The 25,987-nt window shown below is 45.3% G+C and overlaps 1 protein-coding gene and 1 long non-coding RNA gene across 2 annotated transcripts in view; one reads left to right on the plus strand and one right to left on the minus strand.

Annotated features, from left to right (window-relative positions):
• LOC137673552 (uncharacterized) overlaps positions 1 to 25,987 on the minus strand; it is a 143,821-nt gene that overhangs the window by 24,042 nt on the left and 93,792 nt on the right. The gene's annotated exons all lie outside the window — the stretch shown is intronic.
• On the plus strand, positions 856 to 24,116 carry TRIM29 (tripartite motif containing 29). The gene is made up of 9 exons (XM_068418377.1): positions 856 to 1,713; positions 9,375 to 9,470; positions 10,694 to 10,927; positions 11,288 to 11,486; positions 15,370 to 15,453; positions 18,554 to 18,613; positions 19,865 to 19,966; positions 21,080 to 21,156; positions 24,054 to 24,116. Exons 1-9 carry the CDS (start codon positions 856 to 858, stop codon positions 24,114 to 24,116), a joined length of 1,773 nt encoding a protein of 590 aa, XP_068274478.1.

The following is a 25,987-nucleotide window of genomic DNA, read 5'->3' on the forward strand; positions in this document are numbered from 1 at the left end:
AACATGTGATGAAATAGGCAATGGGGGTTTTATTTTACTAGTCACATTAGTGGAGATCGCATGGCCTGTGGGAAAAACAGGACCAGCCAATTTTTACTTCAGGTCAGCTGTGTTCTTCTGATACATGGTGGGGCTATTTCCAGGTCTAGATGGATGGACCTTGCACAAATCCAACATAAAAATAAAAATAAATATAACAGGGTCTTTTAAACCTGGTATTATCCACACATTTCCCCTCCCTGTCCTACTGAATACAGTAAGCCCTCAGGGAAGCCCAGTTTAAGAATGCTTTATTCTAGGCGTTCATTTTAATTACAACCATAATTATTTCTGTGCATGTGTATGACCCAGTTAACAAACCCATCTTCAGCATCTCATGGTCTCTCCAACCCTGCCCATCTCTGCAAGGAGGTAACCTCAGCTCCTGGCAACAACGAGCAAAATTATTTTTGAAAGAAGCGGTCGAACTGGTTGCTACATCTTAATGAAAATGACCTTTTTTTAAAAAAAAAAGCATTTCTATGTATATAAACAGCCCTTCCTCCCAAACCTGGTTAGACAAGAATGTTCCTGGGTGTGGACTAGCCTTGTATAATTAACTGCACAGCTGTAGCTTCTGATCCCTGGTAACGTCTGTTTCTTTCTTTCTCCCTGTGTCTACCTAGCATAATCCAGGCGTTCTCCTCCTCCTTGCAGGAGGCTCCAGGTGCGTCACTTGGGCAGAAACTTTCCTGCATTCCACCGTCATTCCTTGCTGAGACAACGACCAGGCAGGCATACCCGCTTTATAGAGGGCTGAGAGACAGGAACTGGAGGAAAGACTGAGCAGTGAAGCCAATTCGCCCTGTTTAGACAATGGAAACGGGGAGTGCAGCAAGGACAAATGGTACTACTGGGAAGCCAGAGGATGTGAAGAGTCCATCTGCCCCCAAAAAAGAAGAAGAAGCAAAGAAGACCACAAACCCTGGCGGAGGTGAGAAGGAAACTATGAAGGGCACTGGTGGTGCTGCTTTGGAGACAGGGCAAATCAAGAGCTCCCTTTTCTCTGGGAGTGACTGGAAGAGGCCCATCATTCAGTTTGTGGAGTCGTCCGATGAGAAGAGATCAACCTATTTCAGCATGGATTCAGCAGATTCAAAGAAGATGCAATATGCCAGTGGACAGATAGGAGAGATGAGGAGACCACCCCTCTCCTTTGCAGAGAAAGGCGATCTCAGGAAGTCCCTCTTCTCCTTGGATTCCAAAAAGAGCTTCCTGCCTAGTGAAGGGGAAGGGAGGAAGTCATTGTTCTCTGGGGGGCAGATGGGGGACCTGAAGAAAACTTCCCTCCCTCTGGTAGAAACAGGGGACCTGAGAAGATCCACCTTCAACAAGCCTGACAGAACAGCTGGGTCACGGCCCAGGGTGAAGCTCGAGGATGTTCTGTGTGATTCCTGCATCGATAACAAGCAAAAGGCCGTGAAGTCCTGCTTGGTGTGCCAGGCTTCTTTCTGTGAGCTGCACCTCAAGCCCCATCTGGAGGGAGCAGCTTTCCGGGACCACCAGCTCCTGGACCCCATCAGGGACTTTGAAGCAAGAAAATGCCCTGTGCATGGAAAGACCATGGAGCTGTTCTGTCAGACAGACCAGATGTGCATCTGCTACCTCTGCATGTTCCAGGAGCACAAGAACCACAGCACAGTGACAGTGGAGATCGAGAAAGCAGGAAAAGAGGTAATGCTTTTTATTGCACATTCCCAGTCTTTCCAGTGGACCTCAATAATTACACCACAGCTTTTGCTCACCAGCCTGCCGTCTCTCCTAAAATCATGTCTGCAATGTAATTCTGGGATGCAGGGGTGGTAGATGGGAAGCATTTAGTAGAGAACTGATATTGCCTGGGTTCTGCTGCAATGGGGTTGTCATTCTCCTAATGGCTGGTTACAGCAGCATAGCACTGGTGTTGTGTAGCAGACTGGATTGGAGGGGGGTGGAGAACCTGGTTTGCACCACTGACTTTCAGCAGAAGCTGAATCAAAGCCCTACACGCTAAGTTTCAAAAAAACTGTCTCAAGTTTTGACAGTGTTTGTGGAGTGTTACCCACAGCCAGAAAGGTGGGGCATTGCTCAAGTTCAGGACCTCCAGCATACAGGTAGTCAGATCAGCGGTTGCTCAAGTCACTAGTGGCTGCTAGGTTACTACTGAAAATTGCCATCTCAGCTACTTAGAGTGAGATTATGGGGTTTTTTTGTTTTTCTTTTCTGTTACGGATATAATACTGTCCAGACACACCTATGGGAAGAGTCTTTTGAAGCTTAGATGAATAAAAAACCCTGGTGCAAACACAAAACATTATCATTTCCTCTGAAGTGTTACTACAACAGGTTTAGAGGATGGACATCTAAGGAGATGAGGCTGGTATGTGGAACAGTGCTCACCCTAATGAAAAGTCTTCCACCTTTGTTTGTTTAAAGTCTCATACTGTTTGCTTTCTGGGTGGATGTACGATTACTCCACTAGCTCTAGTAAAGATCAGGGTCTCACCATGTTCAGTGCTGTATATCCCCGTAGTAAGAGCATGTCCTGGCCTAGAGACCTTCTGATCTATGCAGACAGGACAGGAGAGATTACAGGAAGGAGACCCATGAAATGCTAATGTAAAACAATTTGCCTAGAGTCACACAGACAGTTCATGGCAGAAACTGGAAGGGCACCAAGTTCTGCTAAATCCCAGTCTTAAGCACAGCCCAAGACAGCACTCTGATGTGGTGAACAGGCAAATACAAGTACCTGCTGTTGGAAATTCCTGAGTAACCCTTATCTTGGAAGCACAGTTTAACTCTTTGTAAGGTGCTAGGAAGATTTATCTCATAAGGCTGAAAGAGCATCTTATCCACAGTTTCTCTCTGTCTTCCTGTGCAAATTTTTGGTCTTTTCTTGCAATGTCATCTCTAGCTTGCAGCCTTGCAAGAAACCAGACACGGTTTCTTCCATGTCTCAGCCAGTCTTTCTTAAAGAAATTCCTGCAGGGCTTCCTAGACTGCTGTTTGTTTCATAATTGCTTGTTCTTGTGTTTTTGATGTCAGCTCTGAACATAGCATATGTCTAACTCTCATAAAGCTCTGTCTAGTGTCTGCCAGGTTGTCCAATTCCTCTTAGCTGTTTCTACTAAAAAGAGGTTAACAGTTGCTCCCTAAGGAAACAAAGCTCACCACAGCCTCCTTCCTGTGGCTGGATGGACCTAGAACACCTTGCTTTTAAAGAGGCAACCATATAGCTGGGCAGAAAAGACTTTACCTAAGATTTAAATGATGTTTGATTTCTTTCTCAGAGTCCTTGTGCCACTCTTGTTAGCTCCATGCTTTAGCTCCTGTACTGTCCTGTGCTGTTTCAGCTGCTGCTAAGCCTAAAGGATTTAGGGCTTTATCAATATGAATCATACACATACGCAAGTTTCTCCTGACAACGAGTTTTGATCATGTTTTAACTTGAGTGAGTATTCACTCAGACAAAAACAATTAACAGGATAGCTGTTGCTTACAAATATTTATTCCTAGCCCTGATTTATTCACCATTGGTGGAGCCTTAGCAAGAACCACAAAGAGGAGTGAACATTTCCAAAGTCCCTTGTGTGCACCACCTATTCACGTCTTGCAAATCAGCCGAGCTAATATGACCACAAATTGGAAGAGTAGCAAAGTGTGGCTGGTGCTGCTGGCCTTTGTGGAAAGAATAAGCAAAAAACCCACATCAGGTCAACCCCATCCCAGCCCCGTTTTCACAGCTTGGCATCCAAGCAGCTCCAGGGTAGCTTTACTGCCTCCAAATTTGGTAACTATGCCACTGGACTGGTGACCAGAGTACAGCTGTATCCAGACAGACCCTTTCTCACAGTGTTGGTTGTCAAGGAACAATAGGTTTATCTGCAAGGATTTGCCAGTCCCTGGCTATACTGCGACTCCAAACCTGGAAAGGATTCCAGCCAAACCGGGGGGAGGTTTCTATGCTATGTACACACAAGCCTGACTGTCAATCTGGGTGCTCAGCAACTTGGTGGCACAAAACTGGTTTAGGTACATCTATTCCTTTCGTATTGCAGAGTTAATGCAGATTATAGTCTCTTTCATGAGTATATCTTTGCTATAGGCCTGCAGGAAAGAGAGGTGTTGTACTTCAGTGTTGGGAAAGCGAGGGATAGTTTAAGATCCTTCTGTAGAATTAGGTAACTCTGCTTGCTCCACAATGCAGACAGAGACAGTACAGCTTAAGAGAAGAGGAATGCAAACAAGCCAGTATACAGACACCTACTAGTTAGAGCATTTATGCAAGCAGTGGAAAGACTGACATCTTGCCATCTGTGACACAGAGGGAGAACACAGCAGCATCTTCCACTTTTCAGGAGCCTGGAGTGAGAGTCACGCATCCCCCTTGTGTGCCACTGAGCAGACAAGAGCAAAAGGCACAGGGGGTCACAGACAGAGACAACTTGGCAGGGAAGACATCAGACATTTTTTCCAAGTTTCCACCCAGTGGTATTTGCGTATTTTACCCAGCAAACCTTCAATGCCTTCCCCAGATCAACTTTGCATTAGTTTCCTGCTATAAATTTAAAGGAAAAGTAACACCCCCACCAGAATCAGTACAAGAACCAAGCAAGAAAAAGTATGAGGCTGGGTACTAACCACATGCAGCTGAAAAGTGAGATTTGTCCACAGCAGCTTGCACACTCCAATAAAACCCTCTGGCCAGTTTGATTTATCAGCAGAACTAGAGGCCCCCTTGCAGACAGAATCCTTCATTTTGAAAGGGGATCCTTCATTCAAAACCTGTTTTACAGGCCTATTCTCAAGCCGAGACAACTTCACATATGCCTGCCAGTCACAGAGCTGTAAATAACCTGGCGTTAGTATCCAGCGCCAGCATCAGTACTCGGCATGTCAGGTCAGTTCTAGTGACAAGCACTTTGATTTTTTTTCTTTAATTCTTTACCTTTAAAGAAAAGTTCACATTGTACAGCAGGTTTGAAGAGGCAGCAGAGAACTGCCATGCAGAAACGGGAGCTGGGTGTTCTTGTTTCAACAAAGCGACTTTTAAAAGGGGAGACTTCACAGAGTCTGAACTAGGCTTTGAAGTCAACTATCCACAGAGATGGATCCAGAGGGATTTCCATCTGAGCCCTCTCTGTATTGCTTCCACTGTCTGAATAGACAGCAAACGAGCATATCAGTGTGCCACTGGAAGGATTTTTGGCTTTTCCCGCTGATGCGAGGTTGGGGCACGATGTGGCTGTGAGACCTGATCTACACTAGTTGTGGTTGCTCTGCAGACACAGCTGAAAATAGACAGTTTTTCCACAGAGATGGTGCAGTTACCTGCAGTTCTTCCAGCTGGAAGGCTGTGGGAGCTGACCTGCTCCAAATTGTGATTTAGAGTATGTTTGCCTGTTTGCCTGCATTCTGCATTAATGCCTCTCCAGTGAGGGCAGAACCCAAGGAAAATCCGTCAGTTTGCAGGTAAGGAATTATCTTCAAACTCTGCAAAGCAGAGAGCCTTTTCTGGCCTCAGCTCATGCAATGACTAGTGGCATTTTTGCAGAACGCTGGCAGAGTCTCCAGAGACTGTAGCCCACTGACACTCACCTCTGCTTAACAAAAGCTTAGATAGAAAAATGTAATGGCAAAAACCAGCAGAAATAACCTCTCAAAAAATTTGCTGATTTCTCAGCCATGTCATTTCCAATACAGGCCCTGTACTGGGACAACTAGTTTAAACACTTCTCCAGCTTCATTACTGCATTTGGTTGTTGCTGTCAGGTAATTAGCAGAGCTCTTCCAGGCTGGTGACATAGGGGTGTTCCCCAATTCAGGGACTGGGTTCCCAGAGCATTAAGACATGATGATGCTTGTATTGCTGCCTTGCAAAAATGAGTTGCATCATGATGCAAGACTCATAATCTTACATCTCTAGGTCCTTTACAGCACAAGGGCTGGGTTCAGTTGTGGATGTTTAGGTGTACACTCTGAACTTTCACTTAGGCCTTCTGACTGTCCTAATTAACTTAAGACTCTAATAGGGGATCCTCTTTTAGCTCAGAGACTCTTAGTGCCAGCATTTCCCAACTTGCTACAGTCAAACTGAATGGTCTAAACCTGTGTTTCCTAGATCTTCACTCTTATTGTTACTGCTGCACTGTAGAGTCTCCCTCCACAACAGGTGGAGCTGCTATATTATCTTTCACTCAGACCTTATGAACCCCATGTCTCACCCAATGGATTTGTTCTGGGTAGTCCTTCACATAAGGGGATCAGGGATTGTTGACCCTGGAAAATCTGAGAAATATAAACAAAGCTAGAGGAGAAGTTTCTTCATAGGGCACTCAGCTGAGAAGTTGACTGTCCGTAGTACCTGTAACCACCCTACTGTAAATGTAACACAGAATATAGTGGACAGCTAAAGCAATCTTCCAGCCAGCCCCAGACCAAGCAGGGCCTTAAAAACATCATGAAATCATCTTTGCTGAACTCTTTATGTTATGGTCCATCTCCAGAGTATCCCTACCGAACCCACCTCCTTGTACCCATGCCACCAGTCCTTGTACTATTCCATAGTCTCTCTGGACCTCTTCTTAACATTTTTTCTATGGTAAAACTAGTTGTAATGTTTGTACTATCACGCAATGAAACACCTCCCTTGCCTTTGCTGATTTCTGTGCTAGTGTTTCCTTTTGCCCTCAGTATGGGCGTTTTAACCCAAGGTGAACCTGGATGACTGTGATATTTGCATTCCAGCTATTGGAACTATCTCTGTAATTTCCATTTGCAAATCATAATTCTTACTCTAAATAGTAGTGTGGGTCTGCTCTTAAATAGTTGTTACATTCCATCCCAGAGGCACCCAAACTACGTTTCTGGGTGAAGGGATATTATAACTGCAACAAGCTGTTAAGAGTTAGCTATCACTTTCAAGCAAGTAATAGTTTGCAAAATTCCTTTGAGACCCACTTAATTAAAAAGTACTATAAAAGTATAATATTGTTATCACGACTTTCCAGCCATCACGTGGATATTTTCCTGTTACCTTTCTTTTCAAACCCCTTGTGTTTGGGAGCCTCTGCGTGGCTGTGAAAGGTCTGCTCTTCTCGAAAAAATCCCTCCAGTCGCTCTCTGTATGATTTCACCCACATTCTTGTCATAAGAAGGTCCTGATATTTAGGAATGAGGAGGGAAACAAGACCTCCCATTGCTCAGGAGATGTGCTTTTTACTTTGCTAAAAATTAATGCCACATGGATGTAGTTCTGTGGCTCAAGGAAACAACCTGCATTACAGTGTAATTTCTCACATTGGTTACTGCAGTGTGATGGATATCTGGATCTAAAATGCTTTTATCTCATTGCATTTCCCTGGTGTGAAGATGGTTGCACACCTTTGTGTCTTGATGCAGAGGACACCTCACAGTGCACATGAGAATGGAAAAAAGCACGCATTCCTCCAAGTCACTGTCTTGAAAACGTGAAAACTATAGGATCAAGCTCCTACCTTTACTCTCCTGACCAGTAGTACAGCAAATTTTCTCATCTTGATACCCATATGGTTCCCTGATGATCCTGTACCGCAAAACATTTCCACGTCTGCTCTGAACCCCCGTAGAATATGAGCTCATGACTGCATTCAGTTGACTACTGAAGGCTGTCAGGGTGTATAGATAATATCTAGAGGGCCACTGCTCTCCTAACTCTCAACAAACAAGGGCAATTGCAATGACAATGTGAGGATGCAGCTCTTCTGTCATTGAGATACCTTTGAGTACATTTGCCTTTTTTGTTCCCCCTTTCTTCCATTTTATAAGGCAATAAAATAACTATTAAATTGTTTTCCCTCTATAAATAGAGATTTTCTAAATTGGAACAGCTAGAGTCAATGGCTCTCAGATGCAGCTGTGCGTGATTCAAGTTCAAAAGGATATTCAGACACTACAGTGACTGGCAACAAGACAAGAGCCCTAATGGACTGATTTCCTTGGTCTGAGCTGGTTGACAGTTTGTTGCCTGCTCTTCATCATGTGATGCTGTTTTCTAATCCTTAAACGGAGAATTGAAAACTTTTAAACTCTCACCCAGAGGGAAACTATGATCACAAGAGAAGACACAGGTTTTCATGTTGTATTATGTTCTTGGATGGGTGGCAAAGCAGTGGGAACTACACCTTGTGTTTTAACCACAGGAAGACCTCACTGGGTTAGCTGCTGTGGGAGCAGATTTACCCATCCCTCATCTCCCCTGCCTCTAACTAGTGGCCTAAATGTGTGTGCTTTTGCATAATACAACCATTTGCCGAAGGATCCCACATGAACAGGAGGTTTTCAGAACTTTTCCAACATGACATAGCTCAGTTGTGGAATACAGGTAATTTCTGCCAACTGCATAGTTCCTAAACAGCTCTGGGGATAAGCGTCCCATAGCCAGATTGCCTGTAGTTAGAGTTGTGCTGTGACCAACCTGTACACACATGAAACACAGAAAGATCTTGAAATGCGTAAACAAAGGCTTTGTCATGATCTGCTGGGCAGGGACGTGGTGAATATGAACGACCGAGGGAGGGGTTGCCCAGAGTTAACGGCGCAAGGTATTACTAAACAGCCGGGTCCTGGTCTGATCCAGAGACACAGCAAGCACACCACCCGGCATGTTACACCAGTGCATGGCTGCCTAGCCCTCCACGGGCTCCAGTGCTATGAACTGCCTTGAATGCCATTGTCTGGTCTGAGCTTCTCTGGGAAGCCAGTGCAAAACGAAATGCAAATGGATCCCAGTGAAGTTGCTGATCTAAGCCAAGCATGGTGGACTACACCTCCTCCCCTCCTCCTCTTGTGTTTTTTATTTTTTCCAAGTATTCCCTAGCTTCATCATAACATGAAAGCTCTCAATTCAGAGCAAATTAATCCACAATCCTGTCTAAACAGAATTCCTGCCGGAGGCATCGTCCTCTTGTTGCAACACTCGTCAAACGTCATTCCATAATTATATGAAAACTGTTCTTGCTGCAGAGGCACACCCTGGGATGGGCTCTTCACTGCATACACAGCTGAATTTTGAAACAGGCCTCTTTCCCCTCCAGCTAATGACTCTAATGTGATTAAAAGCGGCACCATGACGGTAGCCTAGTAGGTGGGTGCTTCTGCTGCTGTCTTTGCTGAGGGAGCTGAATCTCTTGACCCAGCCAGAAGCTCTGGGATCTTGCCCAGTGTCAGCACATGATCTCCATTTCAAGCAGTGCCAGGAACCTCTACCTCCCAGCTATTATTGTTCAAGGCCAAATGCATAAGTGGAAGCACAGTACCTCTTTGAAGCAGGCCACCCTCAGCCACAGTTCATGAAACTCTCCCTCTTCTCACAGGCTGAGCTTTCACTGCAGAAGGAGCAACTGCAGCTGAAGATCATTGAGGTAGAAGATGAAATGGATAAGTGGCAGAAGGAGAGGGACCGTATCAAGGTGCGTATGGGATATTCTTTTAAGTTCACATTTCTGTTTCTCTTGCACTTGTCACTTTCTTTTCCACTCCCTCACATCCCTCTCCTCAATTTCTCTGACATACCCAGCTCCTACTCACTCCATTCCTTACTCAGTCTCTATCTCATCACTCTCCAAAACTCACTCATGCCAAATCTTGGAAACAACAACTCCTACTGAAGTCATCTTGCAACATACCCTGCAGGAGATCAAGAAGAGGCAGCACAGCCTTGTTACAAAATGATCCAAGGCACCTCCTTGCTTTGGCTCTCTTATAGTTCTTCAGTACCAGTAGACAGGCTGATTCGGAAACAAAGGTGTGCTGCTTTTTGTCCTGCTAGACCACACACAAAAATAAACTCCAGAAGGGCTCTGGATCGCCTAGAGATAAGGCAACAGCAACAGATGCAGTTACACCAACAAACATCTTCTTTATAATGGAACAGCTTATTTCCATACCAATATAAGGCTCCTTTATAATTCTTTCACCACACTAAGGGTTAGAATATAGTAATGGTGGTGTTTTTTTCATTTATACCCTACCAGAATAGAGCAGTGAAAACACCATTTGGAGACACCCCAGAAAATTAGCATAATATTAATAGGCAAAGCCATTCTTCTCCCTTTTATGTGGTACCCACACATTGGCTTCCCAGTTCTGCTTTTCGGCTGCTTTATTATTATTGTTATTACTATTATTGGAAATCTGACCTAGAAATTTTAACTCTGAATATAGTTACATTCACAGTCCTTCTGAGGAATATTTCAGAAGGACCTAGAGGTCAGGTTTGTAAAAAGTGTTTCAACACCTTTCATCCTTTGAAATGGTGGCAATTCAGTCCTCACATTCTTAAGGAGCCAGAACCATGATTTAGAAGGTTAAACAGCGTTTTTAAATATCACCTAAGAGTGCAGTTCATGAATTGAAACAAAAGATACGCTCTTATAATCAGGAAGACAGCACACCCTGTAGATTACACACACACAGTTATTGCAAGAACAAGTATTCCTTCTCTTGGCACAACTTTTCTTGTGCCAAGACTTACATACCTGGAGTCTCCATAGTCACAGTCTAAATGCTGAGAACGCTTGGATGTATCCCCCTCTGTATCACTCTATTAGCAAGTGACTCCCTCAGAAGTTTAATATTTTATTTCTCCTGCATCTTTCCTGCTGCCTCCTCTCTTTGCCCCTTCCCTCTGCAGAACTACACCACCAATGAGAAAGCTACAGTGGACCAGCATTTCAAAGAGCTGATCCGTGATCTGGAGAGGCAGAGGGATGAAATCAAGGCTGCCCTGGACCAGAGGGAAAAGATTGCCTCAGAGAACGTGAAAGAAATCGTGGATGAGCTGGAAGAGAGGGCAAAGCTTCTGCGGGAGGACAAGGAGAACAGGGAGCAGATCCACCAGATCAGTGACTCCGTGCTCTTCCTGCAGGTGAGATTTCCTTTTCCTTTCCTTTTTTCCCATGACGACAGGATTTGTCCCAAAGACAAATCCCAAGTTGGTGTAAGATGTGTTAATATCCTCCAGTTCAATGCACATGTGTGGCAAGAACCAACTCTGACATTTGAAGCTGTCTCTGCTCTGGTAGGTGAAGAATGAACTTAGGCATGCCAACACCTGATATTTTGTAGATGGTTACAGCTCATGGGCAGAACATTTGTCTGCCCCCTCCATCTTCACTGTTCTCCTTTGCACTTAATACTACTTGGAGCCTAACATTAGTGAGTTCCCAGAGATCTAGCCTCTGTCTCTTATGTTCCTCAGTAACCTCTCTTCTCTTCTTTTTGACAGGAGTTTGGGGCTTTGATGCGGAATTATGTCCCCCCTCCATCTCTTCCAACGTACAGTGTGCTGCTTGAAGGGGAGAGCATGAGCCCATCTATGGGACTCCTCAGAGATGACCTCCTAAATGTCTGCATGAGGCACGTGGAGAAGATCTGCAAGGCCGACCTTGGCCGCAACTTCATAGAGAGGAACCACATGGAGAATGGTAGAGTATCTGAGATCTGCCCCTTCCCTCCCTGCGCAAAGCCTAGCTCAGAGTCAGAGGAGGTGAAGTGTGGTGGGTGTGCTCTCACAGAGGAGAAAGGAAGCAAGGACACCTAAGGAAAGCAGAAGAAACACTACCTGTAGCTGAAACTCATGCTGGAATACCAGAGCTATGTGGGGATGGAGCCAGTTGAACTGCCAGGGATTTAAAGTATCTCGTGTGTAGGGGACCCAAGGGTCCAAACTAGCCCCGCTTCCCTGAGTGCTGTTTCACGTTATGGCTTCGCAGTGTTTAATTGGTTCAGCCATGTCCTGTGTGGGACTTCAGAGCCACACTTCTCTTAGGGGTCAAGAACAGTGTCCCATCCCTCCTGCAAGAAGCCAGCAGGAACACTGCCTTGTGCCAGGCTCCAACAAGCCCCTGCAAGCTTAGCATGACAGTTTCTACACGGAAGACTGCACAGATATAGTAAGGCAACTCAGTGGCTCACTAGGTAAATTGAGAAGCAGTGGCAGAAATGTGAATGTAGCCACCCCAGTATGGCAATTTTGAAATCCTGTCATTAGCCTGTTTGTACAGCTCGGTTAGCACGTTTGCTGTGCTGGCATGACATATCATTTTACAACAGCCCGTTTCAGCCACTGCTTGCCTGGCTGGAACATGAAATACCCTGCAAGCACCTGTCACTGAAAATCTAATAAGAGCTTTTCCAAGTAAAAAGGTCTCCATTTTGGTGTTCAGGTTAACCTATGACTTGAACAGGCATAACTCTCTCTGATCATACTTCTCTGCATGTTCCACGAGGGACAGGTTTGTTTCCCACCTGCTCTGAGCCAGGGTGTTCAAGGGACATGCAGTGCCAGATGGTCCCCACACTTCAGTGATGTTTAAGGATGGGTGATCTTTCTTATGTGAATAGAGAGGTCAAAGGCAATACCACATCACTGAAAGGAATCTTGTAAGTTTTAGAACCCACTTACTTTCTGTGTCTCCCAATTAGTTCTGCAGAAAAGACGTGTCTTGCATTAAGCTCACACATAAGATTAGGAGGACAGGGCACTAGGATGGGACTCCACAAGTGAGGTTCACTTCCCAGCTCTCCTACTGCCTTTGTAACCTTGGGCAAGTTACTTAATCCAATGAAATGACCTCTTGCCCTAAGGATAATAGGGATCGGAATTAATCGTTATCTCACCAGGCTGCTATAAGGATATAATCTATTAATAATTGTGGAACCCCAGATACCAGAACAATAAAGGTCAAGAAGCTGGATAGGTAATGTGAGAATAAATTGCACCCTGCTGTCTAGGAGGACGTGTGACTTGAAAATTGCAAGAATAATCTGAAGTCCAGTTCATACAACACAGGCGGCTGAGGAACTCTACTGCAAATCTGCAAGATCACTGTTATTTCATTCAAATTCACAGTACTCACTAGATATTCCTCCCATATTAATACACCACTTTTTTTCCTAGGCAACAGCCATGCAAATCACTCCAACTTCCCTCCTTCCTGAAAAGACAGATCTACATTACAAGATGATATGATAAAGGAGGAGAGGAAGAAACGGCCAAAAAAACCCTAAAAACCAAAAACCCAAACAAAAAGCAGCTGGTTAAAAAGATGCATAGTGGTCAGAACAACAAGGGTTCGGTTACTGGTCAATACGCTAATGTTTTTCAGAGCCTGGGTTCAGCCTGTCTGGCATTCACAATCTAGAGCAGTAAGAATGAAGGTGACATGGGACCAGAGTACATTTAGATCCGTAATGAGAACCACTAGCATTCACCAAGTGACATCCTGCTGCCTTCCTACATTATGGAGGAAAGAGCAAGTCCCTGGCCCCAAGGAGCCTACACTGCAAACAGTTCATTAATGTTTATCTGGCACCATCGTTCTCCATTAGACATGAATTAGATGGACCAGATACTTCTGGTCCAGAGAACGAACCTTTCAGAAAAGTCAGGAATCACATTCAAAGTGCTCACAATGCATAGCTAGAGCCAGATTTTTAAACTCTCCCTACCCTTAAAGTCATCTTGTCTTCCAACATTTAACACTGCAACGTACCTGGTCAGATTCTCAACACTCCATCTGCTAAGGTTTGCTGAGAAATTTGGCTATAACTTAATATAAGTAGATGACAGGCAGCTCAGATCCAAAAATCACTTTTGTACATTTTTCTTTCTTCTCCTTTGCTCACCTGGAGGTTCGCAGAATTTCCAAACTCTGGATGGCATAATGCCAGAGGGGTTTTGGATGTCTGACTACACACAGCCCTTCTGAAAATGAGATGAGTAGCATAAAAAACACTTTGCATTCAAGTTACCATTACTTAGGAAGTTACCTTCCATCTGCTGAGCTGTTTTTTGCCAGTCCTGAAGCAAATACATTTTACTTGGCCATTTGTACAACCCAACAAGAGTATGTGTATGTTCAGTTCCAGTAGCTCTGGATAAAGACTGACTACTTGATCACTTCATCACTTTTAATTAGGGTCCCCCTCCATGTTACTGATGCCAGAATTCCTCAATGGCATTTGAAATCTGTGGGATTCGAGTGCCAAAACATTTCTGAGCGGGGTAACAATTAACTACTGCCAGAAACCTGGGCACTTTCAGAAACTTTACCAGGGATTTAATGGACACAGCTTGGAGTCTGCTTAATGAAAAGAACAGTGGTATCCACTCAGTCGGGAAATGTTATTTAGGGTGAGTCTCAGAAACTTCAGAGCTCTCCGTTTTTCAAACCACAGTTACACTTGAAAGAGGACAGCACTCCGCATCTAGTGACAGCAAGGAAATAACTCCACAATTACTTAATGGATTTAATTAACTCAGTCTCCCCCTGAGTCATTGCAACGAATTCATTTGCAACTGGCTTGATCTTCTAGTGTAAAAAAACTTCCCAGGAAGAAATATTATATTAATGGAATGAAACCTGCTTAATAGCAGACTCCAAAGGGAATCCACTTTCTTTTAGTTGTCATAACAGATACCTACTTAGTAGTGTAGCAAGGAGGCAAATAATCAGAGAGCATCCAGGGAGTTTAAATAACACAGAAATAAATTGGAGAAATAACATAAAAGTTTGTTCAGTTTGTTAAGAATGAAAGAATGGAACTATTTAAACATGGGGACCGGATTTACCCCCTCACAGAAAACGATAGGTTTATATAACATTTTTATGAGCAACTGTACTGAAAGAGCATCATTTCCTGCGGACCAGTGTTGGAAAAGCAAAACCAGGCTGCAAAATACCTGGCAAAAGGGTAGGTTTCATCCACTTTGCATGAAGCCTGAATCAAACGCCCATGTCCAAGGGCCCAGGAAGCGAGAGCTGTTTGCAACTCAGGTTCAGCATCTTTCCTTCAAAACTGAGCACACCAACACATTGAGCCCTCCCAACGCTGACTTTCTTGAGCTTTGTAACACTCGAGATCTGCTGGTTGAAAGCCAGCTCTGGGCACAGGTTAAACACACAAAAGAAGCCAAACCCAAACCCAAACCACTGCTTTTGAAGTGGGATACATTTTCAGCCACACAGCAGTATTTTAGTAGGAAAATGCCTCAACCCTCAAGTCTCCCTATAGATTTTCAGGAGATAGTGTATCTACTGGCCGAATGCTTCAACTGTGCTACACCTCCCAGGGAGCCTCCTCTTTTATCCCAGGCTGAACCTCTGGGCAGCTACAGCACTGCTTTACCTCCCAGCCAAAGAGTCCCAGAGAGGAGTTACAAAAATACAGGAACTTGTTTTCAAAGAGCAGAACCATCCCTCCTGCAGCACTTGAGGAAGCGATTCCAATCTGTTACCCCCTTCTCCCTCCTCCTGTCCCTCTCAAAGTGCCTCCTCCAGCTCACGCCCTGCTCTGCTCCTCCAGGTGACCACCGGTACATGATGAACAACTACGAGTGGAACCAGCCCGACAACTTGAAGAGATTTTCCATGTTCCTGTCTCCCAAAGGTATGGCACCCTAATGATGGTCAGGTTTCTCCAAACACAGCCTAGGAAAGGAACTTCATTAATGATTTGTCCCAAAATTTGCTTTCCCTCATATTTCATGCTGTCTCCCAGACAAGATCAGTCCCTCTGTATTTGTTTATGCCGGGTCTTCTCTCCAGCCTACAAAGCTTTGAGAAGTTTTTGCCCTTTCATCTCAAACAAGGCAGCAAAGGTTCTCAACTCCATGGGGGAGAGCTGGAGCAACTGAACTCTTTCAAGAGTGTAGTTTGTGAATATAGGGGAATTTTAACATGTGTTACTGGGTTGAAGTAAGTGTTATTCTCCACCAGCTTACCCCACTTTGCTGTCAAGTGTGAAAGCTACACTAGGCTTGCTCTGCATTAGGATTTTACCTTCACCAGGAAATACACTTTTTCCCTACAGGGAAAGGATAGAAGTAGTGAGGAATGTGTCCTAAAGAAGGAGTGTGGGTTTCCTTTCTGAGCTCTGACACTGACAACAGGAGCCCTGGTGATTTGCTTATGTCCCAGTTGTTACATGAACACCACAGGATGAGTCTTTGGAGTGAATGACTGTTTTCAACACATTCAGTTGTAAAATGGCAGTTGTCTATTTCTAAATTAGCATCAGGACCTCCAGCAGGAGAAGCAGAGTGCTAACAGCCTAGGCAAGGCAATGCCTGTAGAAACAAAAGAACAGAAAGGGTAGCACAAAGTAACCAAATTTCCTCTGGTCCCTAGAGAGCAAGGCCCTGCCTGGATTTTCTTGCCAGGTGTTTACAGCTGCTGTTCTGCCAAGCCAGACGGCAGGCAGGGTGAAGGGATACGCCAGCAATTAGCAGTGGAACTCCCCCAAAGACGTATTTGAAGTGCTATGTTGCCTGCTCTGTTGTTAGGGTTTCATGGGGATAACCCAGATCCCAACACTGAGCCCTTTGTCTGGATTTCCACTTCGCCCTTCTCCTCTGCTCTCAGCCCACGCCTGGCAGCCCTGCCTGGCGCCGCGGGGGTGAGGACGCAGGGGCAGAGGCAACATTCCCAGTTCAGCATCAGCAAGCCTTTAGCAGGACTGTTTCCTGCAGGCCCTCCAAGTTAGGGGGTTGCCTCTTCATCAGAGGCTGCAGAGGGGCATTTTGCCAGTGGTGGGTTTGTTTTGCACGGACCCTGTCTCCAAACACTGCCCGGATCGTTACAGCTGCTGTTCTGCCCCAGCTGCTGAAGCCCAAAGGAAAGGAAAAGCCATTTGTGGCAGTGCCATAACCGTAGCGCCTGGACCTCCCTCTGCTCCTCTCCGGAGGATCAGCTGCTGAGAGCAGGGGCTCCCTGGCTCCCAGCTGGGATCCAGCATCCCACCCTCCTGAAGGATGTGCCAAGAGAGCAGGAGGGATCAACAGGGACTGCTAGATACAGGGTTCCTTATTTAGTGCTGTTTATTGGAGCCAGTGGGGACCCTTGCTGGATGCAGTCAGCTACAGAGTAGTGTGAGGGTAGCACAGCAGCTTGCAGTTCAGTGTCCCACTGCTTCCTGCAATGGACTCCTGAATATACAAACACTGGGGAAGCATTTGCTCCACCTACACATCTGCATTTCCTGAGAGCACAGACACATTGCCTTCCAAAACTACTCATTCTATATTTCCTACCAACAAAGTTACTTTGTCCAAAAAAACTAAGCACATGATTGCACACACAGTCTCTGCTGAAATGGGGGTTGAACAGTGCTGGATTCTCCATCAGGGTGAGGGCTCAAGCATGATAGAAAGGAACCAGCTGCTGAAGCCACACTGATGGGGACTTTGGGAACAGAATGAATCAGCAGGCAAAACAGGAGACATGACCCACTTAGCTTGCACGCTGGCTAGCAAAGGATTATCCGATGAATAATGCAATATACCCATCATCTTTTAACTCTCTAGAGCTTTCTGTGATCTGTCAATGTGTAATGTAGAAGTCCAGCACTGCCTACAATTGCATCTTTTCTAAGGAATTCCATAAAATGGGAGGAAAAAAAGAGGACCACCCTTTATATTGCATAATATGCACAGAATCCTTTAATATCTCATGATAGTTTTGTAACACACCCTTTTTCTCACTAGGTTGGATCACTGCAATTTCTGCCTGAGGCCACAGCAGCAAGTCTGTCTGCTGCATTGAGGAATGCTACCCAAGTAGTGCTCTGCACTAATTGCAGTGGCCCATACTAAGAGACTGCTTGGATTTGAGCTGAACCTATAGGTTTTTAAGCCCTGCCTAAATTCAAGGAGCTTTCCACTGCTCTTGTCATTAAAGACAGTATCACTGAGCATCTGCCTGCAGGGATGACATAATGAGGTAGAAGGGAGACATAAAAGGTTTCAAATACTGCCTAAAAGATAAGAGGAACAATCTGTTCAACTGCTCCACACTCCTTTCTGTCCTCTTCCACTGAGCTTTCTTCTCCTGATGTTGCAAATAGTTTGGCCAAAGCCAGGAGGAGGTTGGAAAGATCAGCTTGTGCCTTTGAATGAGGAGTAGAAGGGACTTGGCACACAGACAGGGAGAGATAACTGCTTAAATAGAAACACCTACATAGAAAAGCAGTCCACAGGATGGCAGCAAAACAGCTCAAGTATTCATCTCTTTTTTGCTCTTGTGGGAGTCCAGTGTCTCGCAAAAGGGGTACAACAGCACTAGTCTGCATCGCAGCATGATGTCCTGGTGAAACCCTGGAGCACATGCCTGTCAGTGGCTGAGACAATGTGTGCTTGAGCAAGAGGTGTTCCTTTACTTGTGTCTCTTGAGCTCTAAATCCAAGCCTTTGCCTGCAGGTTTCTTTGCAGAATAGTCACGTTGGGTAGACAAACCTGAGTTGGCAATTTAATGCAGCTAAAGACAGCTCTGTGGCACTGAGCGCGCTTTGTTCTCTAAATGAGACGTCTATTCACCATTCCCTAGAACCCAGAGAAAAAAGACCGGGCTCTCCTCTACTCCCTGGACCCAGATTTCTGGTTTGGGGCTGCTTCCAAATTGGTGGGGACTGTTTCATAGAGCAATGCCAGGCACAGGCCTTTGAGCCAGCTCATCAGGAGCCGATTGCTGAACTGGATGCTCTTGTTTTACAGCCAATTTCAACCCACGATCATGGGAATTTTCCTCCTTCCAAGCGACTGAGGAAACACTTGGTACGGGTAATTCCGACTTCAGCTTGAAAGGATCTAACCCCCCGTGCCACAGCTTTCTAGCTGGCTAACCAACCTTTTCTGCTTCCCCTCTCAGCTGTCCTGTCACCTGCCAATCACTGTCTCACAGAGCCATCTCTTAGCTGGGTTATCAGCACTGTCTGCATACACCCAAACCCAGGGTCTCACTGCTCTAGGTGCTGTGTATATAGGAGCAAAAGGCATTCCTGGTCTTCAGTGTTCAGACAGTGAAAGAAGATGGAAACCACAGGTGCCAATTTGTAAAACTCCTGGGATACCTAACCAACAGCAGTCGGTGGGAGTGCCGACATCATACAAGGCAATCTGTGGAGATTGGGGCAGAACCAGGAGCGGATTCCAAATACCTTCAGCCAGTCTCAGAAGCACAAGGCTGCTCTTCTCCATCACACATACACCTTTTACTTAGCTCCTAAGTTCTCAAAGAGTCTGCCCAATGTTCACTGTCTGTACAGCATCCAGCACGATGGGGATGGGGTGCTTTGAGCTCGAATCAGCAGCAGCAAGTAATGTCTTTTCTTCCCAGATCCCCACCTTCCTTTTTTCTTGCCTATATTTTTCACTCTGCTTCATTCGTGCTCGCAGGGTCCTGCCATTCCTTTCATTCAGAGGCAGCCTACAAGCACCCACTCTACCTGGGGGAGCTCTCCTGACTCACAGCCACACCTGAGTCGTTCCTGCTTTTCATGTCACAGGCAGGGCTGTCTCCCTCTCATCCTCTCTGCTCCCAGATTCATTCTGGCAGCCAGGGCCTGACCCCAAGGAGGCCAGGAGGGGAAGCCTTGCTTTAATTTCAATGGGCTTTGAATAAAGCCTCAACTGCTTGGAGGCAAGGGAGCTTTGGCAGTTACATAGTTTTGCCTCATTACTCCAGTCTCCAGAGATGCAGTCTACCTGCAAGGAAGCTGCTGCTCTTCAGTCACACCTGCACCCTGGGTCTCTCAAGAGAAAGGCTCTTCCCTGCCTGCCTGGAGCATTGGGATCTCTTCACACTCGTGCACTGTGTACACCAGGACCCCACAACTGACTGCTCTCATCTGCCTTTTTCTTACTAAGAGGAAAGGGACAAAGCTATTAGATCCCATTTTCCCCCAAGCTGGTTGAAGGCAGTTTTACAGGGTGTGTTTTGAAATGCTTAGGCTTCCCCCACTGCAGCAAAAACCACCATGGAATAACGCAACACCATGGAATAACACAACCTCTTCTGTCTTCCAGTAGGCAATGGTACTAAGCTGCCTTTTCAGTTCTCCTCGGTGGGACAGAATCCGCCTGGTGACTTCAGCAAACAGTCTGACGGAAGCCTCTTCACTAAGACCGGTACTAGGCATTTAGTTTTTTCCCCTTCTTTCTTCCTCCTTTCTAGGTGATAAGACATCTAATCCTATTCTTGCTCCCTCAGAGAAGGCCTGGAGCAGTCCTACACCTGGCCCATATCTCCTGCCCTGACTGTCAATCTCTTAGATACACACACATGTTTACAAGAGCAACTTACTCTGCTGAACCAGGGCAACAGGAGTTTATTAAAGAAGTTAAAAAATATTACAAAGTTGTATCTAGTGCATAGTTGAAACGGTTTAAAATTGTTTGTAATGGGTAGAGATGAGAATTTGAGATTAATTTAGAGGTGTAGGGACCAGGGAGAGAAAGATACTAGGAAATTATGTTCATGGCCATTTACCTCTCTAGCTTCATCAGTGTTTTATATCAGCGATTGTCCTGAAACAATAATAGCCACTGAGCACAACCTTTTAAAAAAAAAAATACACAGTAGCTGCCTGTCCTCCTTCATCTGAACCAGAATCCTCCATAACCCTCTTTTCACTACCCAGTAGTTCAAGGGCACCAGAGGTGGAATCCAAGAGCATCAGCACCTGCCGAGCAGAGCCAGGTCTGATTAATTTGCAAATGGGAGATGGTGGGGAAAGGCCATTGCCTGATAGCACTGAAACTGGTTGTGATTCAGCAGGGCTGGTATTATTTTTGAATCAGAACTGAGCTGGTGTGGTAGAAGGCTGTTAGGGCTTATCATACTGCCAGAGGTACTGTCATTAATTTCTGACATGAAACCCAGGCGCCAGCTCTTTGCACTAATTAAATAGCCTATAGTGTTCTCTGCAAAAGTCAGAATGCTTAGTTTGAGACTTGGCCTAAATTTAATTGGACTGATTGCATTCCACCTCTCTGCATTCCTCAGACATTTTAATTAGACAGACCTTCTTTACTCCCTTTTCCTAACTGATCAGGTGGTGGAATAGGCCTCTGTCTGACAGCTGTTGTGTCCCACCCCAGAAATGGCTGCATTTCCATGTTAAGCAATGCAATACTAATTATGTGGCACTTCCAGCCCTGCTACTCATCTTGACGCTCGCAAGGGGAGTCCGGGATGGTGGCAGGGACTGATCTATAACAGGCTGTTTTATGTTGTCACAGCTTATCCTTCAATAGTGAGACATCAGTCTGCAAAGGTGACGCCACAGACATGGAAATCCTCTAAGCAGTCTGTATTGGTAAGAAATATACCCTTGGTGTGAAAGCATGTGCACAGCTTCAGCAAGAAAACTACCTGTTCTAGGGATATCTGAGACTTCAGAGACTAGGGCTTGGGTCCTTTGGAGATGGGAAAGTAAAAAGCTTCAAGTCAGCAGCTTCTATTATTTTTTTCTGTGGTTAACTGCATCCACAGAGGGATGCAGGTTAACACCCCCACCTCTACAGCCCTGGGTTGTAGGAATAATCAGTACGTCAAAATGACATTTTGAAAAGATTTTTGCCCTGATCTAAAATTTGATCCCAGCTTCTAGAAGCTATACAAATACTTTAGCACACATGCTGCTATCTGTAGTACTTTTCCTCCCTGCAAGGATATCATACACTCTTAGTAGTCTGTGACATCTAGAAAGCACAGATTGTGTAAATGACACCAAAAGACCACCATATAAAACTATCTTGCTAATTACATCCTACAGTGGGCAGATGCAATACCAAGGATGAGGGGTCAGACTATGATCATAAATCACTAGAACATCTGTAAGTCACTCATTTTGCACTGTTAGCAGAAAACCGGTAACAGTGCATTATAAGGGGCAGAGGACAGTGATATTTTAGGTCTTGTAATCTTAAATACACAAGGTTAACAAACAGTTAATGCATGACCACAGAAACACTAGGTTAATCTGTTTTTCTTAACATCCATTCACACTGTGCTGCATTAAGATCTTGCATGATCTGAATTAAGATCGTCAGGTTTTTGCCTCCATTTCCGCAGATGAAATCTATTTTTTGAATTCTGATTATATATTTGTGAAAGATTATTTACTGTTCCTTGGAAATAAGACTTGTAAGAAGCAGAGGGTCAGGAATCAGAAGCATTCCCACACTGAAGGACAAAAACAGAGGAAATACATAACAGCTAGAAAGTGGCTGCCTAAGGACTGCAGCTGTATGTCTCTGCTAAATTTTCAAGGCCCCACCAGGAGATGAATGCCCACGAAAGGGATGCTCCTTGGTAGACTGTATCACTTTCAGAAAATCCAGCCTTGAGTCTCTGAATGTGCTACAACAAAACATATCTCCTAGGAACAGCAAAGTTTTGCAATGCCTTCTGTCTTGTGTTTGATCCCCGCCTTTCTAAAAGATCATCTGCTGCATCATGTGTGTGCTCGGATGGAGACTCTTCCCAGTGATTTTAGATACCAACCGATCCTCCCTCGTGGTGCTGTTATACTGGGGAAGTCTGGTCAGGAAAGTGAAGTCTCTGTTAGCACTGGCATGGATGCAAGTAGGGTCTTCTTAGCAATAAGCACCCCACTGCACGACAGTCAGTGTGCTGCGCTCCACAAACACAGCCTGTGCTCTCCTTAATCCCCATAGGGAAAGGCTGCGTAACTTCTCCCACATGAAGTCACCAGTCCTTTTCTGTCTCCCTTTCTCTCTCATGCATATACTTGTAGCAGCTATTTTATTTTTACAGCCCATATTCACCAGATAGCCCTGAACCTAACAATTGAGTTGATAAATATAAGCATTAAAAAGTCCCAAAATAGAAATACATGCTCTGGACTGCAGTAGCTCTGCAGGAGCTTTTATGGTCTACTGGGCCAATAATCTAGCTTTTAAAATAGTCTTAAATATGTATTTAAGTAATGCACATTCCAAAAGCTCTGTAAATATGAATTTTCACAAAAGACTATACTGTTTAAGGAGGAATGTCTTTAACCCACAGGGAGTTCTTTAAAATGAAGCCCCCCTCTTCCATCTCTTAATTATATTGGAAATTAAAGCCATAAAATGAAAAGAATTTCAACAAAAGGGAACATTGAGCAGGAAAGTCTTGGGAGTCAGCGCTGAGCAGCAAGATGGGTTGGGTTTGCTCTGCCTATGCTTCCAGCCTCCTGCCGTGCCTGATATTAACTACTGCACTGGTACAAAAATGTACCAGCGTGTTCCTGTGAGGCCTCTCCCACCTTCTGCAAGTGAGATCTGGGCAGCGGATCAAACCTAAGACAGATCAGACATTACAAAACCACAGTTGTTCCTGATTGCCTTGGTCACTGCGTCATTGGTGTAAGCATATTCTTACCCAGGCTAAAGATTTTGCCTTGAACAGTGCAACCCGCTGTCAGAGTCAATAAATTGGATTTTGTGTTTTGCAGTCACCCCAAGCCAACACTGGGCTGCACTACACAACTTTGCCACGTGTTGCTTATTTGTAATGGTGCAGATAAGAACGAAATTCCAGGGGCAGGTCCTGATGAGAAGAGGTACAATGAGGGACTACAGCAAACAGAGACAGGAAAATGGCAATTCCTTTAGGCTCTGCCCCATCTCTCCACTTATGCTCCTGTTTACACAAACATTTAGTACTGGGCCCTGCAACATGTGGAGGCACGAACAAACAATACACCATTGTGTGAGAATTTCCATGCACAAGAGTTTTGGCTTGCCAGCCAGAGCACACAAATAAATGCCATGCAACTTAGCTGATCACTCACATAACTGTGTATGGCTTTAAGTGTGAAAACTCCCATGAGTTCTCAGGTTAGTGAGCAATTAAAAGACACTGACAGAAGCATAAAAATAAAGGTGACATTCCTCTTCTCCCAGAAACCTCTCAACAAACCATGAGTCATAGTCTGAGATTTTACATGATGCACAGACTTATTTGGCTCAGCAATAAACTCCATGTAAAGCATGTGTGTAAATCAAAAAACACCATTTGCATTTGATCACTCCAGCACCACCAGCAGTGAAATGAGGCAGTGTTGCTCTGCAAGAGGAAGGGCTGAAGGTGTTAAGAGAGGAGTATATTAAGATACGTATGGTTGGGCTACCTAGGAGGGTGAAGTATAGGTGGTCAGAAAAAGAAGGTAGGTCAAACTCACATGCCCCAAATTCTCCATTGCAGTCCCATTACCGCCCCTTTTACGTCAACAAAGGCAATGGAGCCACTTCCAACGAGGCACCTTGATTCCTGAAGATTTAGGGAAGAGCTGGCAGCACTTGGAGTGAAGACTCAGCTGCGGATTTTCATGGATGTACCTGCTACTGTATTAACCTTACTGCTCTAATCTCTGCCAGGGAGAGGGAAGGTGCAGAAGGGAATAGCCTTTACTAGAGGAAACAAGGACTTTTTTCCAAATCACCTAATCACCTTGAAAGCTCTGCAGGCCTTAACAACATAACCCCATGCTCTGCTGTCACCTCTTTATTCCCTCTCTGTCGATGCCCTTCCTTTGCCTCTGCAGAGCAAGCTGCTCTGCTTCTCCTGGGAAGCATGCATGCTTGGGTAGCACCCCCCTTCCCACTCTGCTATACCAGTTGCCCCTTTGTCCTGAGAGTGTTTATATGACCATAGCTCTTAAGTTCTGGTGAAGGTCCCAAGCTGGGGGAGCCAAAGGTCCTCCTGGAATGGAGAAGCCCAGCCACTGGGAGCAGTGACAGGCTAAAGCTCTTCCCATGCCTCTCTACCCTGTCACCCAGCCCTGCCTTGAACAGGGATACACAGCTCTCCTGGGATCAGGTCCAGCGCTGCCACCTCCCTGAGATCCCTGCAGACTCCCCCCAGCCCATGCCAGGGCCCTTCCTCAGCTCAGCTCTGCTCCTGCTGGCTTCCAAAAAGGCATCCACCAGGACCTATTCGGAGCTGCTGCAGCCCTAGGCCAGCTTCTGGTGGAGGGCAGAGAGGCTTTCTATTCCATTAAAGTACCCCTCCAGCCACCTTTTCAAATTAAGAAACAAAAAGAAAATCCATCCTACTACTATAAGATTGATTAGATGCCATAGGTGTTGGGTGCTTTTTTGTTTTTCTGTGTTTTTTTTAATTCCCTTAAACCAAAATTGATTTATATATTGTGGTTCAGGTATTTTTTCTGCAATGGGAATTAGTACCATAGCTTTTTGCTTGGGATAATATTTTTTATTTGTCCCCTGGATAGATGAATCACATCAGCACCCAGCCTGCAACCAGCCAGGGCTGGTTAATATTTCCATGATCTCACTGAGATTATTTTCCTTCCCCTTGGAGAATGCTGAGAGGTTGCGTCCACACTATGCAAAAACCTTCCCAGGCCAGTCAGTGGGAGCAGAGGGCCCATTGCAGGATCAGAGCTCTCAAACGGTGATAAGCAGCTGCAGAACAGAGAACCAAGACCTGACAGCTACTTTTCATGGTTTCCTCTGTTCAAGCGGTTTTTGGAATGGCTTCGCCCCACCTTTCCTACCCCTAAATGCTTGCAGCACCTTGCTGAGAGAGATCACACCTATCGCTCCCTGAAAATTACTTTTTTGCTAATCCCCATGCAAAGATACTCGCTGCTTTTTAATCCGACACCTCAGACAAAACTTCTGAGGCTGAAAGTTGGTTGCTCCAGAATACTTGAAATGGCACTTATAATTATTTTTTTTTTTCCTTAATGACCAGAGGAAAAATGGATAGCATGGTAGGGAAGGACTTGAAGAAAGGGAAACTGGGATAGAGTTGCTAGGAAGTACACTGAGGGGTTTGAGTATGTGTGTGAAAGGATAAAATAAGCTCCCCCCCGCCCCGCAATCTCACTGTTTGTTTTGCCCCCGAGCAGGTGCCCAGTAATCACTGGAGTCCCTTGCATTCCAGTAAAAGCTTCCACCACCTCCTTTCTATTCTCCAAAACATGGGCATGATCCCTCCTCCTCCTCCAAAACTCAGATATTGAAATCCCCCCCGCTCCTTTCCCACCCTAAAGATGACCTGCTGCTGTGTCAGCCGGGATCTGCACTGCCCCTCACCCAGCACACAAACGACCGGCTTAGGACACCAGCGTCCCCTTCCTCCCACTGCCCCCTCTGCCCTACCCCACCTCT

Source organism: Nyctibius grandis, chromosome 25, assembly GCF_013368605.1.
Source record: "Nyctibius grandis isolate bNycGra1 chromosome 25, bNycGra1.pri, whole genome shotgun sequence".
In the NCBI taxonomy this organism is placed as follows: domain Eukaryota; kingdom Metazoa; phylum Chordata; class Aves; order Nyctibiiformes; family Nyctibiidae; genus Nyctibius; species Nyctibius grandis.

Coding starts and splice junctions, on each gene's coding strand:
- TRIM29 (XM_068418377.1), top strand. CDS start 856: ATGGAAACGGGGAGTGCAGCAAGGACAAATGGTACTACTGGGAAGCCA. Junction 9,471..10,693: donor AGGAGAGGGACCGTATCAAG/GTGCGTATGGGA, acceptor TTCCCTCTGCAG/AACTACACCACCAATGAGAA. Junction 19,967..21,079: donor AAGCCTCTTCACTAAGACCG/GTACTAGGCATT, acceptor ATGTTGTCACAG/CTTATCCTTCAATAGTGAGA.